This window comes from Pavona decussata, unplaced genomic scaffold (assembly GCF_977016875.1).
Source record: "Pavona decussata unplaced genomic scaffold, jaPavDecu1.1 SCAFFOLD_32, whole genome shotgun sequence".
Lineage (NCBI taxonomy): Eukaryota > Metazoa > Cnidaria > Anthozoa > Scleractinia > Agariciidae > Pavona > Pavona decussata.
In genome coordinates, this window is record NW_028145455.1 from 881,302 (window position 1) to 897,500 (window position 16,199).

General features: G+C 41.3%; 2 protein-coding genes across 2 annotated transcripts in view; one reads left to right on the forward strand and one right to left on the reverse strand.

The window, feature by feature from the left end:
* LOC146484509 (uncharacterized) overlaps positions 1–16,199 on the forward strand; it is a 278,821-nt gene that overhangs the window by 153,906 nt on the left and 108,716 nt on the right. The gene's annotated exons all lie outside the window — the stretch shown is intronic.
* Positions 1–16,199, reverse strand: part of LOC146484518 (uncharacterized) — a 115,980-nt gene that overhangs the window by 85,534 nt on the left and 14,247 nt on the right. Inside the window, exons 12-28 of the mRNA XM_085104485.1 lie at positions 15,555–15,964; positions 14,916–15,075; positions 13,416–13,958; positions 12,381–12,938; positions 11,535–11,854; positions 10,438–10,669; positions 9,049–9,374; positions 8,082–8,310; positions 7,530–7,778; positions 6,894–7,202; positions 6,269–6,398; positions 5,264–5,456; positions 4,596–4,827; positions 3,561–3,809; positions 2,160–2,480; positions 1,213–1,541; positions 420–648 (exon numbers count right to left, since the gene is read on the reverse strand). Of these exons, the coding sequence (XP_084960611.1) occupies positions 420–648; positions 1,213–1,541; positions 2,160–2,480; positions 3,561–3,809; positions 4,596–4,827; positions 5,264–5,456; positions 6,269–6,398; positions 6,894–7,202; positions 7,530–7,778; positions 8,082–8,310; positions 9,049–9,374; positions 10,438–10,669; positions 11,535–11,854; positions 12,381–12,938; positions 13,416–13,958; positions 14,916–15,075; positions 15,555–15,964 (5,019 nt within the window). The remainder of the gene's footprint in view (positions 1–419; positions 649–1,212; positions 1,542–2,159; positions 2,481–3,560; positions 3,810–4,595; positions 4,828–5,263; positions 5,457–6,268; positions 6,399–6,893; positions 7,203–7,529; positions 7,779–8,081; positions 8,311–9,048; positions 9,375–10,437; positions 10,670–11,534; positions 11,855–12,380; positions 12,939–13,415; positions 13,959–14,915; positions 15,076–15,554; positions 15,965–16,199) is intronic.

Below are 16,199 nucleotides of genomic sequence, written 5' to 3' on the forward strand. Positions count from 1 at the left end.
AATAAAAAAAGAAGATCAATATTAATTAAGTTAGAATGACTGAGGAATCAATCTGGTGACGGTAGTCAGGAATCTATTACCTAAGCTCTTATAATACTTGAATGAAAAAAATGTTTGTTTCCTGAAACATTTCGCTCAGACTATGGATGCCTCGTGCAGACTAAGTTATAACCTTTAGTTGAAGACAATAAGTCATGGTGAAGGCAAGAGTAACTTTGAGGACGTTCCAGGTTTGTGGGGAAAGGGACGGACGTTTTTGGCGCAGAAAGGTCTCCAGTGAATTGGGATCATGGAACACAGAAATTACTCACTAAGTCTTGAAAGACAGGGTAATATGCGCGATGATTGTTCCAAGGGAAGAGAGAAACATTATAGCCCTCTTCCACAAAGAGGTTTTAGTTTCATCCCCAGCCACTTACGTCTAATAACATGTTCCATAATTTGTTGTCCCAATTTCTGTGGGTCTTCGTTTCTGGGTGCTTCAATGACAAATCGCTCCGGATTAGTAAGCTCCAGCTCGGAAGGATCCGCCTCATTTCCTACAGCTACTGGTACCACCTTAATTCCTTTGTTGTGTAAAGGCTCGGAAGCTGCTTCAATGTCAGTTGGATTCAATCCAGATCCTTTATCTGTGATTACAACCAATACCTGCGAACAAAGTTGTTTTAAATGTAGTGATGATATTAGGGAGGATCAATCCAGATCCTTTATCTGTGATTACAACCAATACTTGCAAATAAAGTTGTTTTAAAATGTGGTGATGGCGAAACGGATTTCGTAGCACACCCATCTCCAACACCTCTCCACCCTCGCCTGTCCCTAATATGTTACACTTTCTATTCCTGTCCGTCATAATTATAGAAAATATTGTAGGCAAAGTGAGCAATCCCACGAGCTTGCTGTAGTATTGAACAACTAGCAGTAGATGGGCTTCCCATTTCGTTTAACAGCCGTTCGCTGGTACCTTTCAGTGTGTCTTATCAACCTACACAAGGAGATGGGAGAGTCCTTGACCCGAACCACCACTTCAGACTTAAAACATAAGTTACTGCAACTTCACATAAATTATAAAGGAGCTTAAATAGGACCGTTTGCAAATTCTTTATTATTTTATTACAAAATTTCTATTAGTGCTCTTTTAATAGTATATCTTATCATTGTCTGGTTCGCAGGCCGTACTTGCTAATCTATACAGAATATTCCAATATCTACCTTTCTTGCCTCAGGTCTCGCTCCAGCAGATTCAAACACCTTTTTAGCCTCATCCAGAGCTTTGTTGAGATCAGAACCTCCGCTCCTCCTTGAAAGACTCTGAACAAACTGTATCAATTTATTCGGTGTAGACACGTTCTCGTCAAAGTTGAGTTCTGTACTTGCATCAGCACCAAACAGGATGACGGAGTAGCGTAGCTTGTCTGTTCCATACCTGCCGATTATCCAGCTTATGGTGTCCTTCATTAGCCTGAATGTTTGCATGTAGTTTACAGAATTTGCGCTTATTGCAAAGGCAACATCTACTTCTGTCTTGACTGGAGCCGGATCTACAGGGTGAAAAAGCAAGAACAATAGGACAGGTGTTAGAACCAGTTCTACAGGATCGAAAGTACCAACACAGGTACGGTACCGCTCAGTAGCTTTCATTTGAATGGTCTCACTTAGGATTTCATCCACAGAATCAAAAGTTTAAACCACCCTGGGCAGCATAATAACAGAACCACAGGAAAGCACTTTTCGGTAGCTTTCACTTGAATGGCTGCACTTCCATTTCATCCGAAGACTCAAAAGTTAGAACCACCTTGTACAGCATAATAAACAACACCACAGATAAGTACTGCTCAGTAGCTTTCATTTGAATGGTCACACTTCCCATTTCATCCACAGACTCAAAAGTTAGAAACACCTTGTACGGAATAGTAAACAGCACCACGGGGAAGTACTGCTTAGTAGCTGTCATTTAAATGGCCGCGCTAGGGATTTCATGCACGCTGCAGACTCAAACGTTAGAACCACTTCGTATACAGCATAATGAACAATTGCCTAGAAATACACTACTCGGTAGATTTCAGTTAAATGGTCACACTTTAGGATTTCATCAACAGAATAATAAGTTAGAACCGTGCGGTATGATAAATAGTATTGCTCTTAAATGGCAAACCAACCTGTAAGGATAAGATTCAATATCTCTGATGATAACTTGTCAGGGTTTTCATCAACGGGCGCGTCAATAATGTTGCCTGTGTGAGGTGTTATATATGCTAGCTCATTCGCATCAGATTCATCACCTATCGACACCGCGATAACCTCAACTTCTTTGCCTTCGAGCTCACTCGCTGCAGATCTCAGCTGACTCTCGTCTAACCCTGAGCTTTTATCCGTTAACACCACAAGAACTTTCTTGGCGTTTTCTCGTACCCCATCGCCTTCAAATAAAATTTTGGCGGCTTCCAGTGCCTGATCAAGTACAGGAGTTGTTGGACCTCCTGCAAGATACATGTTACAGTATGTCAATGAGGGTGTTATAAAACAATTGTTATGACTGAAAGACTACTAGCGAGCGAGTCACACGCGCGCTCGCTGACCGCGAGGAGGCGCGATTTTCACACGCGCTCGCGTGGCTCACACGCTTTACTTCCCTAAGAAAACTAAAGGACTGCTCGGAGTCTAAATGACTGCTTATCGTACAAACAACGAAAACGTTTTGCGCCACTACAGCTGGGCGTTTCTCGAAAAAAATTTGTTTTGAGGAAAAAGGAAGGAAACCTAAAAGACTGAAAGAAAAACCTCAATGAAACAACTGCCATTGTAACCACCGTAGGCTAGCACTTCTAATTCAAGCAATTTATTATTTCAAACTCTTTTTACTTTGTCGTGCTGCCCGGGAGGGCTGAACGTTGCAGCTTAACAAAGTTACTGACGAGGCGAAGAAGGTTTAAACTAAAACATACAAACAAACTTAACTTACAAAATGTACAATCTATAAGGTGAACAAAACGGCAAAATCGAACGGAAATACAGCACACTTACATTGTTGTGGCGCGTTTAGAGGAAACTCAGGCTTCTAGTGGAAATGTAAGTAAGTAAGTAATCGGTTGCAGACTGCAGTAACTGAAAAGATCGGCTGACTACGCGAAGCGCATCTCGTTGAAAGTTCAACGTAAAATGAACAGAAAATGTCATTTCAGAACAACATGACTTGCAAAATGCAAATTACTAACCAAAATTCCCGCGCAAAACCAGGCCTAGGGGAATACTAATGAGGCCATCATTATAATAAGGTGTTAGATCCAACGGCCACAATAAAAATGTTATAAAAGTATGCGACTTGTTATCAAAGAAAAGTCATCAATGATTTTGGACAATTCAGGTAAAGGTTTTCTGAATCCGTGAATATTGAAAATCGAGGAAATAAACTTATCCCGCCCCCACCATCTCATTCAGTCCAAAAAGCGTTTAATATTTTCTATCCCTATCTCAGCACTGTAGTGCCTTTATTTGACGCTAAGTCTCAATTTAAAGACGGAAAAAGCCGCGGACAAGAGTAAATATCCCAAATAGGTTACCTCTTGGCTTGGGAAGAGTATCAATGTATTCTTTAACGTCCTCCTTTGTCAGCGTCTTGTCGGAAAATTCCGCCGTCGGCAAAGCCAATGTCCCATAGATCACAACATTGTAGTGGATCTTTGAGGTGCCATATTTATCGACAATGGATTTGACAGTGTCCTTCATGAGCTCAAAGGATTGGTTTGACTGTGCTGACGCTGCACACATTGCCACCAACAGGTCGACCTCGTCAATGGGCAGCAGTACAGCTGAAATTATTAATCAATTATTATCAGTTATTAATAATTTATTAATTAGTTTTATACGAATTAATTTAGTGAATGCCGACGATTTCTACCATCGTGAGAAATCGTATCTCAACACAGTGGAAGACACCGATTTTTTCTTCACTGTAAAGTTAATGAGTACAACGCCACGTTTGCTAAAAATATATTTCTATATTAAATGATGGACTTAGTAATGTTGGCTTTAAATAATCAACACTTCTTCAGATCTTGTGAAATAATTTTTAGGTAATTTTATTTTTTATTTCATTTTTAATTTGCAGGGCCCCACTGAAAACCGCCAAGGCGAGTGGGCTCCCTGGATAATTATTATTATTATTATTATTATTATTATTATTATTATTATTATTATTATTATTATTATTATTATTATTATTATTGATTTTCATCAGAAATCTTCGTTTATCTTCGGAATTATCGGTAAATGATTTCAAATGTTGACATCGAAGGAGGATCGCCAATGATTTAAAATGAAAATGCTTGAATTTCTTCCAAGTTCTATTATAGACACTTACCTACAAAATCGCAAGCCAACTGATCGAAAATGAGGTTAGTTTGATAAAATTACAAGAAACAAGAAGCGTGAAACTCCCACGTGAGATAAAAGTGCAAAGAGAAATTTTAAATTTGTAACGATCTCTTTTTAACCAAATTTCTGGGGAAAGGAAATAGTTCGTAAAAGAAACAAACAAAAAAACCGCTGCATAACACACGTTTGATTGTACGTTGTAATCATTATTGTGACCTTACGTTGGAATGCTTTTTCCATTATTCTGTTGCCCAGTTCAGCTGGGTCAACATCTTTTGGCGCTTCGATAACATCATCTGTCTTCTGCGTCATTTTCTCGAGCTGAGTGGCATCCGGGGTTTCTCCAATGCCGACGGCAATAACATGAATGGCTTTGTCTTCCAACGGCTTCGCCGCTGACCTTATTTCCTCTACTGTGGAGCTTGAGCGATCATCCGTAATCACTACCACAACCTTCAGAAATGAAAGAATTAACTTGGGCTGTACATCACACAAAGATAGGCGACAAGACTTCTAATTTATGGGTTAACAAAATGATGAAGGAAATGTTGGAACCGTTTACACGGGCCTTGTAAAAGACTTATTAGGGCACAAATTGAAAACACGGTTTTGACTTTCTTTCTTTAAGTGTCAGTGAGTTTACGTCTGTGTTGCTATCAAAAATGCCCGTCGTGCAATTTTAAGCAATTTTATCACATTCAACCTGGTTATAGAAGGAATATTTAGGGCAAAAGACGAGAGGTTTGACGTTTTCAAGTTCATCACGATTCTATGCTCGTCCTTATCATTATTTGCCATGTGGCCATAATGTAAACGACTCATGGTTTTCGCAGTTTAGAACTAATATTTAATTAAAGATACAAAAAATATCAACAAAAACTGAGCTTACCTTCATTGCATTTGATCGAAGACCTGCCCCTTCAAAAATATTCTTCGCCGAATCCAGTACCTCATCAAGGTCAGGCGGTCCTTGACTTTGCGGTAAGCCCTGTATTAGCTGCTTGAGATCCTCTGGCGAGGGGTCCGTCCTTTCAAATCTCTGGACAACGGTGGAATCCGTGCCGAATGTGATTAGACTGTATCTGTTAAAATAAAATTAAAAAAATTCGCATCGATCACCGCAAGTCGTCATCTTATTGACCGGATACAGCATCCAGCGATGTGCATGAACTAGTCTAAATTGTATATCTTGGAGATCAGTTAGGATATATAGCATTTGTATAATACAAATTCCTGTAAATTTAAAGAATGAGGCAACCTCTCTCCAGCTGGTAGCGGCGAAAAGCAGTGTGTCCACTCTTTGATGTAGCTCTCCGCCAAAGACAATCAATTAACCCTGATCATTGCGTATCTGTGCCAAGCGACTCCCCAAAACCTCTATACTCCCCACCCCCCCTCCGCCCCCGCTTCTTTGGATGTCGCCCTCTTGACCTCATTCCATGCTTGGTCCTCCATATAGTCGTTCTTAAAATCCACCCCTTGTAGCCAACAAAATTAAACAGTTTTGCGATACAGGTGAGTTCAAGTAGAATGAAGATTGGTTCGAGTTTAAGTCAAAAAAAAAAACAGAAATTTAGCCAAAAAAGAAAAGAGACTGGCCCGCCGGTAGCGAAAGCTAATCTAGGTGGGCCAGATTTACAACTGTTTAAGGATAAAATTAATATTATTACAGTTATTACAATCAAAGACAGAACGAATAGAATTTAGCGGAGGTAGAGAAATCACGAGTAACACACACACACAAAAAAGAAAAAAGTCGAAAAATTAACGATAAACAAACCTGAACGTGTTGCAACTAATTGGCGAGACCTATTTTCTGTACTATGATAGGCGTTTCAATATAGTCATTTTCATTTACCAAAATATTAGATTGGTTGTCAGCAGAGGCACATACCTGATGCTTCCTACACCGTACGTGTTGATGACATACGTCAGAGTGTCCTTTATGGTGCGAAGGATCCCTGCTGCGTCACTTGAGGTAGCACCCACAGCAAATATCAGATCTACCTCTGGTGCAGACGGTACTTGAATGACAAAAATACATCAGTGGGTTTTGTGAAGAAATTGAAACATTTTCCTTGTTGAAAAAAAACGTTGTGTTCATTATGTCACGAGCGTGACACAGGGGAAAATCTCAGCACCTAACAGGAATGGAAGTGTTTTTCCCGGTCAGATACTTTAACTATACTGAATTACTGGGACACTGGTGACGAGCTTGACCATGTACTAGCTAGGCCAGACAATTCACTAGGTTCACTGAGCAGTATCGAAAGCGTACACCTATGTGGTGATGAATAAAGAAACGCAGGTAGCAGTGGATTTTCATATTTTCTGTAGAGTTATTGAGTAGAGAGAGCTACACAACTTATGAAACGTAACATCATAAGGTGACTACTATGCGAGAATAATAATACTCGCAGCTACCAGTGACACTTGGACATGTATTTCGGAGACATTGTCCACTTGACATCTACCTCTGTGCACACAACAATTTAACAAGCAAAACCCATTCAAAATACCTTTCAAGACTTTTCTCATAATTGTTTCTCCGAGCTTGTCTGGTGCAAAGTCCTTGGGTGCTTCAATCAGATTGTTTTTATCTTTCGTGCTCGTCCCCAGTTCCTTTGAGTCCGCCTCCTCTCCAACAGCCACTGGGATGACCTTAATGTTACCAACGTACAAACCATTTGCCGCGTCTTTAATAAGTGATTCTTGAACACCGGATTTCTTGTCCATGACCACGACAAGAACCTTCTTTGCAGTTGGTCGAGCTCCTGATCCTTCAAACAGCTTCAGTGATTCTCTCAGAGCCTTCTCAAGATCTGGATCTTTTTAAAAAGCATAAATACAGGTTCGTTTGCCAAGAAAGAAAGAGTTTTCGAATGAAGCACTGGTGAAAGTTTTTTCCTGCAGTTTTATTTGGCTAGTGGTCATTTGGTTACTGATTGGAGACGTGTGCTCACATTTGTTGCGATTTTGCAATACTACTTGCCAAGCCATCCCTCTTCACTAACGAAAGCAGTTTAGGTGTCTATTTCTGGAACAATGACATTAAAACTACACTAGTCTGTTAGAAATATTATAGAGGAGAATGTCTCCAAAATAACTACTTTCAACTAAAACAATTCTCGTCTAAACTTCCGAGTTGTTCTCACCTGTAGAGCTTCTTGGCGCAGAATCCAAGATCCGTATCATGTCATCTTTAGAGACCATCTCCCGGCGGAAGTCACGCACTCGACTGGGCATGGTACCAAACACCAGCAAGCCATAATGAATCTTCTCGGTTCCATACTTGTTTACAATGTACTTGGTGGTATCCTTGATGCGAGTGAAAGTCTCGTCTGCATCAGTGGCAGTCGCACTGATAGCAAAGGCAAGATCGATCTCTGGGACTGGCGGCTCATCTGTCATTAAAGAAAAATCAACTGACTTGAATGTTTATAAAGCGCTGAACACCATTCCTTCATAGCTGTACGCAAACGTCCATTCCAGTGTGTCAAAACTGGCGTTACGCATGGTAACTGATGCTTATCTCCCGTAAGTTCTTCGAAAGAGTGGAACACAAACGCACAATATTGGTGCAACAACCCTCTAAAGCCAAGCATGGAGCGCAATTTTTTTTTGTTTATTTGTTTATATGTATGACAATATAATGACTATCCCTGCCCAGAATGAAGCTGGTATTAGTTCTCATAAAAGGTAGTTACCTCGAATTTTGTCCATGATCTTCTCTCCCACTTCACGTGCATCGTCCCGTTTGTCAGCCTCAATCACGTTTTTCTTGTCAGGCGTTGTGTTTCCTAGCTCGCGGGGATCAGCCTCCTCGCCAACAACAACAGGAATCACCTTAATATCTTGGTCCTCGAGAGGCTTGGCTGCTTCCTTAACTTCATCTTCACTGGATCCTGACTTACGATCTGCCATTATCACAAGGACCTAAAAATCATTGAAACAGAGTTTTAAAAAAGCGTTTTGAGGAATTAAATTTGGATATGGGGGTGGAGGGAGGCAAAACAGAACTATTGTAATTATCAAATGAACATCCTGAACATGGGGTAAACTATATGAAATCTCTTAACTGTGAGTGGAGAATGCAATCTGTTCACGCTAAAAAGCGAAAGAACAAAAAAAAAACTCGGAGAGGGAAGATCTCAGTCATACAGTATGTCGAAATTATCGGGTGATTCGTAATTATTGGGAAGACTTTGAGAAAATTTCGATCAACTTGCCCCAGATGGCCCCCAAAAGCATTCGAGTGCCAGTCAATTTGCCTTTTTCAGCCCATCAGAAGTTACGGTTTATTTCTGTATTAAAACAAGCTCAACAGTCGGCTAAAGCAAGTAATGATATCAAGTACATAGGATGCTAGTAACATCGCTGATAAAGTAAAAAGGTAAAATCGTACACAGCCGATTTCAGTGGCATGCAGCAACTGGGAGTATAGCTACCCCCCCCCCCCCCCTCCTTCCCTGGATGACATGCTAGTCCATCGCATGTACACATTTGCACATCTCTTGTTGGGAAACGCAGAGCGCGAAGAGTGATGGGAAGGAAGAAGGCGAAGCGCAAGGGGAGACATCACGCAAGACAAGAGAGACGACTGGGAACGAGTCAGATATCAACATATGATTCTAGAGGTGAACATATAGAGTTTAATGAATACATCCAGAATACCTTGCGTGTTAAGGGTCTCCTGTCACCATCTTGAAACATTTTCACAGCTTCTTCCAGCGCTTTTTCCAGGTCTGGTGTCCCTGTGGTAGCAGGAAGCTTTTCTATTGCCGCCTTGAGCTGTTCAGCTGAAGGTGGCGTCTGTCCAAAGTGAATTTCCGTCGTGACGGTGTCGCCGTACACCAGAACGCTGTAGTGAATCTTCTCCGTGCCGTAAGTCTCGATGATGTAAGTGATGGTGTCTTTCATTAGCTTGAAGGTTTCGTTGTGGAATGTACTTATAGCGCTTAGAGCGAATCCAAGATCCACTTCTGGGATAGGTGGCTGAACTAAACATAAAAGGAACATTTATCTTACCCAACTGCTAAACTTCATTTTCATATCTAATAGACTACCGCTTTCTCGGATACAGATTCAACCCACCGTACAAGAAAGATGGCGACTGGTTCATTTATCTATAATTCTTAGCGTACGATAACCCTAAAAACGGACAGAAACGTCCTAAAAGCTTCAAACCTAGTATACACAATGTTGTTAGCACAGGGACGAATTTTCCAAAAAAAAGCAAATATGGCTTTGTATGTGCCTATTGGCTGTGTTAGGTTAGCAAGGTATTGTGGTAAAATGAATAGCCGCCATTTTTTTCGTACGGTGGATTGAACCAAAACGCACAAATCAAACTGTAGACTGCGAAAGGAAAAAAGTGGAGTGCAAAATGGCAATGCAGAAACTTTTGACTGCAAAATCCAAAACGCAAACTGTAAAATGCAATATGCAAACTGAAGACTGTAGAATGCAAACTACAGGCATCAGCATTCTAAACATTTAGATAATGATGCTACGTTTCCTATTAGCGAAGGTAACAAGACGAAGCCGAATGGACTGTTCGCTCATAGAAAACCTGCTCTAGTAGTCTGATTATTTTAGCAGACATCAAAATAATTCAGCTTGCGCATTTTAATGAATATAGTTAACCACGATTTATACTAAAACAATTAGATCATTTGTTCCCCATTTCTCTGCGTGATACTTGATTCTGACTGCGTCCTCATCAACTATCATGTGATGGAAATCTCGACCAGATTCGCGTATTCATAATATATTAAGCCTATGATGTCCCGGAGTAGCTTCAGTCGGCACTCTGCATTTTTACCCTCAGCGTGCAGTACGCAGTCTGCACTTGACACTAATCCAAATATCATTTCACAAATTTTTGTCCCTAGAGTCTTCAGTCCTTCATTGCCGGCGGGGTCTGGGCGTGACGATCAGCTTGTCAACTGTATTTGTGACCAGGCCCTCAGCATGTTAAAGACTGAGGCTTCGTATTTGTTTTGCGATTCGGCCTAAAGCAGTAACATTATAAGGAAGAATATATCAGCAGATCTATAGTACCTGTATGAATCTTTTCCATAATCATCTTGGCCAGTTCATCTGGTTTTGTACCATCTGGTGGCTGTATCACGTTTTCCTTGTCTGGAGTAAGATTTCCCAATTCTCCCACGTCCGCGTCATCACCTATGGCCACTGGAATCACTGCTATACCAGCATCCTCCAGTGGTTTGGCAGCTGTCTGTACATCTTCCACAGTTGAGCCAGATTTATTGTCGGTGATAACAACAAGGACCTGACATAAAGAACACGAATGAAAAAAAAAATGTCCGTCACAATGGCGGATCCAGACCTTCAGGTAAGTGGGGCCCCACTCTAGAACGCTCGACTTCTTTCTCTCCGTGAAACGAATTATTTCACTGTGACGCTTCCACAAACAAAGCTTAATTTTCCAGTATACATAAAGGTCGCACTTCCAGCCTAGGCGATCCACACTGAAGGAACTTAAAGCAATCTCTGTGGCATAAAGCAACCAGGGGACGGCTGTTCAAAGAGTGTATAACGTTATCCAGCGGATAAGTCGTTATCCATTGGTAAAAACGTATTGGTTGGAGTACATTTTATATGCTTGATCCACTGGATATAATTATCCGCTCTTTGAACAACCGGGGCCGGGAGTATAAATCCCCCGTGATAGGATTCAAGCCCATCGCAGGGTTTCCCCAGCAACCTCAAAGAGACTAAATGGGGTAAAGGTGTTTGTTTGATGAGCAACAAGACATCGCAGAGACCGACCCAGGCTCGAACCATCCACCCTTAGATCTTCAGACCGAAAGTCCAACGCGCTAACCACAACACCACCTCGCGCTTCCCGAGTATTGTAGCGTAGTGAAAGCATGCGACGTGACTACTCCAACAAAAGCATTTAAGCAGTACTTTCTAAGTTTTAACCGACCGTTAAAAATTTGAAAATGGTGTGCTATAAACTAACGAAAAGACGAGGAACTACCCAGGACAGAGAAATGAGAACAATTTCGAAGCAGAATTTACATAGTCACATTTAGTATTGACAGAGGCCCAAAGTATCGACTGCAAGTTCAGGACACAAACACAACAACCAATAACTCTCCTATAGTGGAAGGATATAAGCAATGTCTTACCTTACGAGCCTGTGGCCTACTTTCATCAAATAACTTCCTCGCTTCCTCGACAGCTTTGTCTAATGCCGCTATCCCTCCTTCCCTGGGGATGCCATCTACCGTCCTCTTGAGAGCCTCGAAATCAGACGGCTGGCTTTGGAAGTCAAACCACCTTCTTGGTGTCTGGCCGTATGCTATCACAGCATAATGAATCTTTGCCATGCCATACATATCTGCGAAGGCTTTGATTGTGTCTTTCATCAGTTTGAAATTTGTATTGGCATCAGCGGAAGTAGCGCTTAAGGCAAACGCAAGATCCACTGTGGGAACGTCTGGGATTTCTGAAAAGAGAAGGGGTATTTAAATGTTTATTTAAATGGGGTCGTTCATTTAGTATCTTTTGGGAGAGCATTTTGGTAAGATAAAGATAGAGATAGAAAGAGTCAAAGCCTGTTTACATTGCCTGGGGCTAAAGAACTAAAAATGTTATTCAGCGGGTATTTGCGAAAGACGTAGGAAGCGCAAGCGTTCAGGCGCAACATGTTACTAAATCTTTCAACCCTTCATTCAAAGACTTAGGATGGGCTCTATGTAGTTGGTTTTCTTACGTCCTGAGCCTTGGTTAATTCTCGGATATTTCTTTTCCTGGATTTGAAGAGAGCTACATGTGTTCTTATGACAACACAACAACAATGACATCAACAACCACTATTGGTAAAATGTGTTTGTTAAGGACATATGATGCACAGATGTGCATGATTATCACTTCATTCATTGTTAAAAACTCGAAGGGTATTTGCGGCTTTTTCTAAGAGTGTCTGTTCTAATTGCCAAAAGTACAAAGTGCTTGAAGTGGAACATACATACCTTCGAAAGCAAGTGCCATAACTTCATTGGCTAGTTCTTCAGAATCATCACTCTTCTTGGCAGGGATCACATGGCGTCCGTCGCTTGCTACGTCCTTGAGCTCCGTCAGGTCACTCTCGCTGCCCAGTCCAATAGTAATCACTTTAATATCCTGATCCCTTAATTCCTTTGCTACAGCCTTGGCCTTGTTCTCATCTCCTGTTGACTTTTTGTCCGTGAACACGACGAGAACCTTACGCGCATTCGGGCGCGTTCCTCTAGACCTAAAGAGCTCCTTGCCTTCTTCAAGCCCTTTCTCCAAGCTTGAGCCGCCAGACGCTGGCACAATCGATGCAAGGTATCGCGTCAGATCTTCACTCTTAGAAAAGACTTGCTGGAAGCTAATGCTAGTCTTAGCATCATCGCCATAAACTACCACGCCATACCTGACTCGGCTTATGCTGTACTGATCGATGATGGAATTGATGACAGATTTCATTTTGTCGAAGTTTTTGATGGCATCGACCGCAGAGGCACTCAGTGCAAAGCCTAGATCCACCATAGGAACATATACCATGGCTAAAAAGAAAGAAAAGAAAAGAAATGTACAACTCTTAAGAAATTGATGTTTATTGTACCAAAGGAAAAAAGGTGCCTTTCCTTGTAATTTCAGTAATCGCACATTTTACTGGGACAGTGAAAGCCAAGGGTGTTGGTTACTCGCTTGTTTGTTTGTGTTCATTCTTCTTCAAACTATGTAAAGCTCAAACCATCTGCAAACATCAGTGTCAATTGAGCTACTGAACAAGTATGATACACAAGGAGCACTTGAAATCTCAAAAAAAAAAAAAACGACCTTCCCTTGGAGATGCCTCGTAATATGGTTAATATAGCTGCAACCCATCTAACCCTCCATAGGACAATCACTGGGTCTTATCCCTTTAAAGGCTGCATACCATGAGTAAAAGTTACCACAACCGGTTTTAAAACGTCTGTGTGGCAAAGAAATAGTTTTAGTCTGTCTTAAACCTTACGCAGTCCAGAAAGAAAACTCACGCTTGACAGCCTCCTTCATAATTCTATCTCCAAGCTGTTTGGGGCTTTCTTTGGGTTCCTCTTGAAGGCTATTATCTTTCCTCGGTGACAATGGTCGCAATTCACTGCGGTCCGCCTCATCTCCTATAGCAACAGTAATTGTCTTGACCCTCATTTCATGTAGCTCGTCTGCAGTGAGCTGCATATTGTCTTTCTCTCCAGTCGCTTTGCTATCAGTCATGACAACCAATACATTACGGCGTTTAGGAATTTCACCACTGAATATACTCTTTGCATTCTCCAGAGCAGCTGGTAAATCTGCTCCACCGCTTCCAAGTTGTACCATCTTCACGTAACTTTTCAGCTGTTCATCGTCGCTGAATCTTTCTGTCAGCTGGATCCGAGACACTGCAGTGCTGCCGTACACAATCAATCCGTAGTTTATGTTCCTTTGCCCGTAAGAGTCGATGATTGAGGTGATGGTGCTGGTCATCCGTTTAAAGTTATCTTTGGCGGATTGTCCATTTGCGTTGATCGCAAAAACAAGGTTCACGGGTTCTATCGCTGTGGAGGTAAAACAACATTGTTTCAATCGTTTCATGCTACTTCTCTGACTTCATTTAATGTCTCTTATGGCAAGTGAATTGAAAAACAACTCAGGAATCCAGCAATAGCTTATTCTAGAGAGTGTCGTAAAACCAACTCCAAAGTTATTGCTTTTAGCAATCACAGCGGACGCAAAAAGCGCCATGAACCAATCAGAATTCGAAGCAAATAAATGTAACCGGCGCCAAGCGCGGGAAAAAGCGTGCGACTGAGCAAGTCACGATTACTTTTGGTTTTGATTCTCATTGGTTGAGAAAGTGGCGCGAGTTTCGCCAACCAATCACAGAGCAAAGTAAAGCAAAACCAAAGCAAACGCGAATTACTTTCCACACTCAGTTGAAAACCACTCTAATTATCCGTACCCAGATGGTACCCTTTACTAAAGATTTCGTTTTTAATCTACATGAGTAATGAACACCAGACAGAAAACGAACCAGACAACACAAAAAAGCTGTGCTTGATCTGAAGTATTTTCAAAGACAGTCTAGTGAAACAGCTTTCGCCTGATTCCCAAAAGTGGTTTGCCATTGTCTGAGCCTTGTAATCCGTCAAAAACACGCGCAAAGTTCAAACCAATACGAGCACTTTGTTGTTTTTTTTTTTTTTTTTTAACCAATTGCTAAATAAATCGCGATCTTTCCCGCGCTTGGCACCAGATGGACGATTTCCTGGAATTCCTGCCGTTCGCGCCCTTTGTAGGTTTCCCGCCCTTAGCGCCACCTAGGTGATTTTCCCGCGCTTGACATCGTTCGCCCATCTCCTTTGTTTGGCATAGATTGCATGTATTCGCTTCATTTTCCAATTAGCTTAGTGTGTTATTGCATTCAGTTTTATCACTTCCAATAGGAAACCTTTCTATACATGTTCCACTGTCAATGTTGTAATAAGCATACAAACATGTGTTCTTAGTTATACCTTGACATAAGTCTTTGGTGAGATTCTTTACGTTGTGTGCCATCTCATCAAAGGAGGTCAGCTTCCTGATATTATCAGTGTTGTTCATGGCTATACTTCTAAGCTCGTTATCGTCAGCTCCACTTCCAATACCAATTGCCATTACTTGAACTCCTTTAGTCTACAAGCAACAATGAATAGCCTTTCGTGAGAGAGCATGAGCCAGGAGAGGAAATCGCTATAGACGCGGTTCATTCGTAGATCATTATTGTTACAACCACTACTATGATGGGAATTTAGCTTTCTCCCTCACTTTGTGGTGGTTCTCGTTCTGACTAAAATCCAAAAGTCAAAGGCGATCCTTTCATTTGAGCTATTGAACTAAAATATCTCAAAAGTGTTTCAATCAGAACTATTTTCAACCTGATCTAAAACAATAAAAATTTACCTTATAAAAAAATTAAAAACTAAACTGAAAAATTATTTTTTTTAATCGCCCAAAAATCTCAAAAGGTCTGTTCATAAGAAAAAAAATCGAAGGAAAATTCTGGTACAACAGAATAATCCATCACCGACTGAGTTATAACAATGCAAGGCATCAGAATGGTTTGCTCGACTAAAAATAACTGAACAGCAAGACTATACAGTAAGCAAGATTACCTTCAAAGGTGCCAAAAGACTAGGGTAAGGGGAGGACCCTTCGCTACTCTTCCCATTGGTTATTACAATCAAGAACTTCTGCACATCCTTCCTGGCTCCACCCCTGTCAGTAAACAATCTCTCATTCGCCATTTCAATGGCTTTGTCAGTTCCTCTAAGACCTGGGTCATATTTTATCTCCAAAATTTTTTCCTTGAGTGCTTCAGGATTGTAAACAGAAGAGTCAGAGAAGTCAAAGTCCAACACGGCGTCTTCGTTGTAGTGGATAAACCCAAAGTGTGTTCCTTCTTTGGACACGTGGAAATAATCTGTAAACTTGGCAAGAGTGCGTTTCAGAGTCTCAAAGTTGTTCCATCCAACAGTTCGGGATGAATCCAGGATTATACCAATGTCCATTGCGTGAACACAGGCTGGAAAAAAACAACAAGGGGCTATCTATTGGAATCTGTGGAAGACTTACTGACTGACTGACTGACTGACTGACTGACCAACCGACCGCCTGACTGACTGACAGACAGACAGACTGACTGAGTGACTGACCTACCAACTGATCGCCTGACTAACTGACTGACCAACTGACTGACTGACTGACTGACTGACTGACCGACCTACCGCCTGACTGACTGACTGACCGACCGACTGACT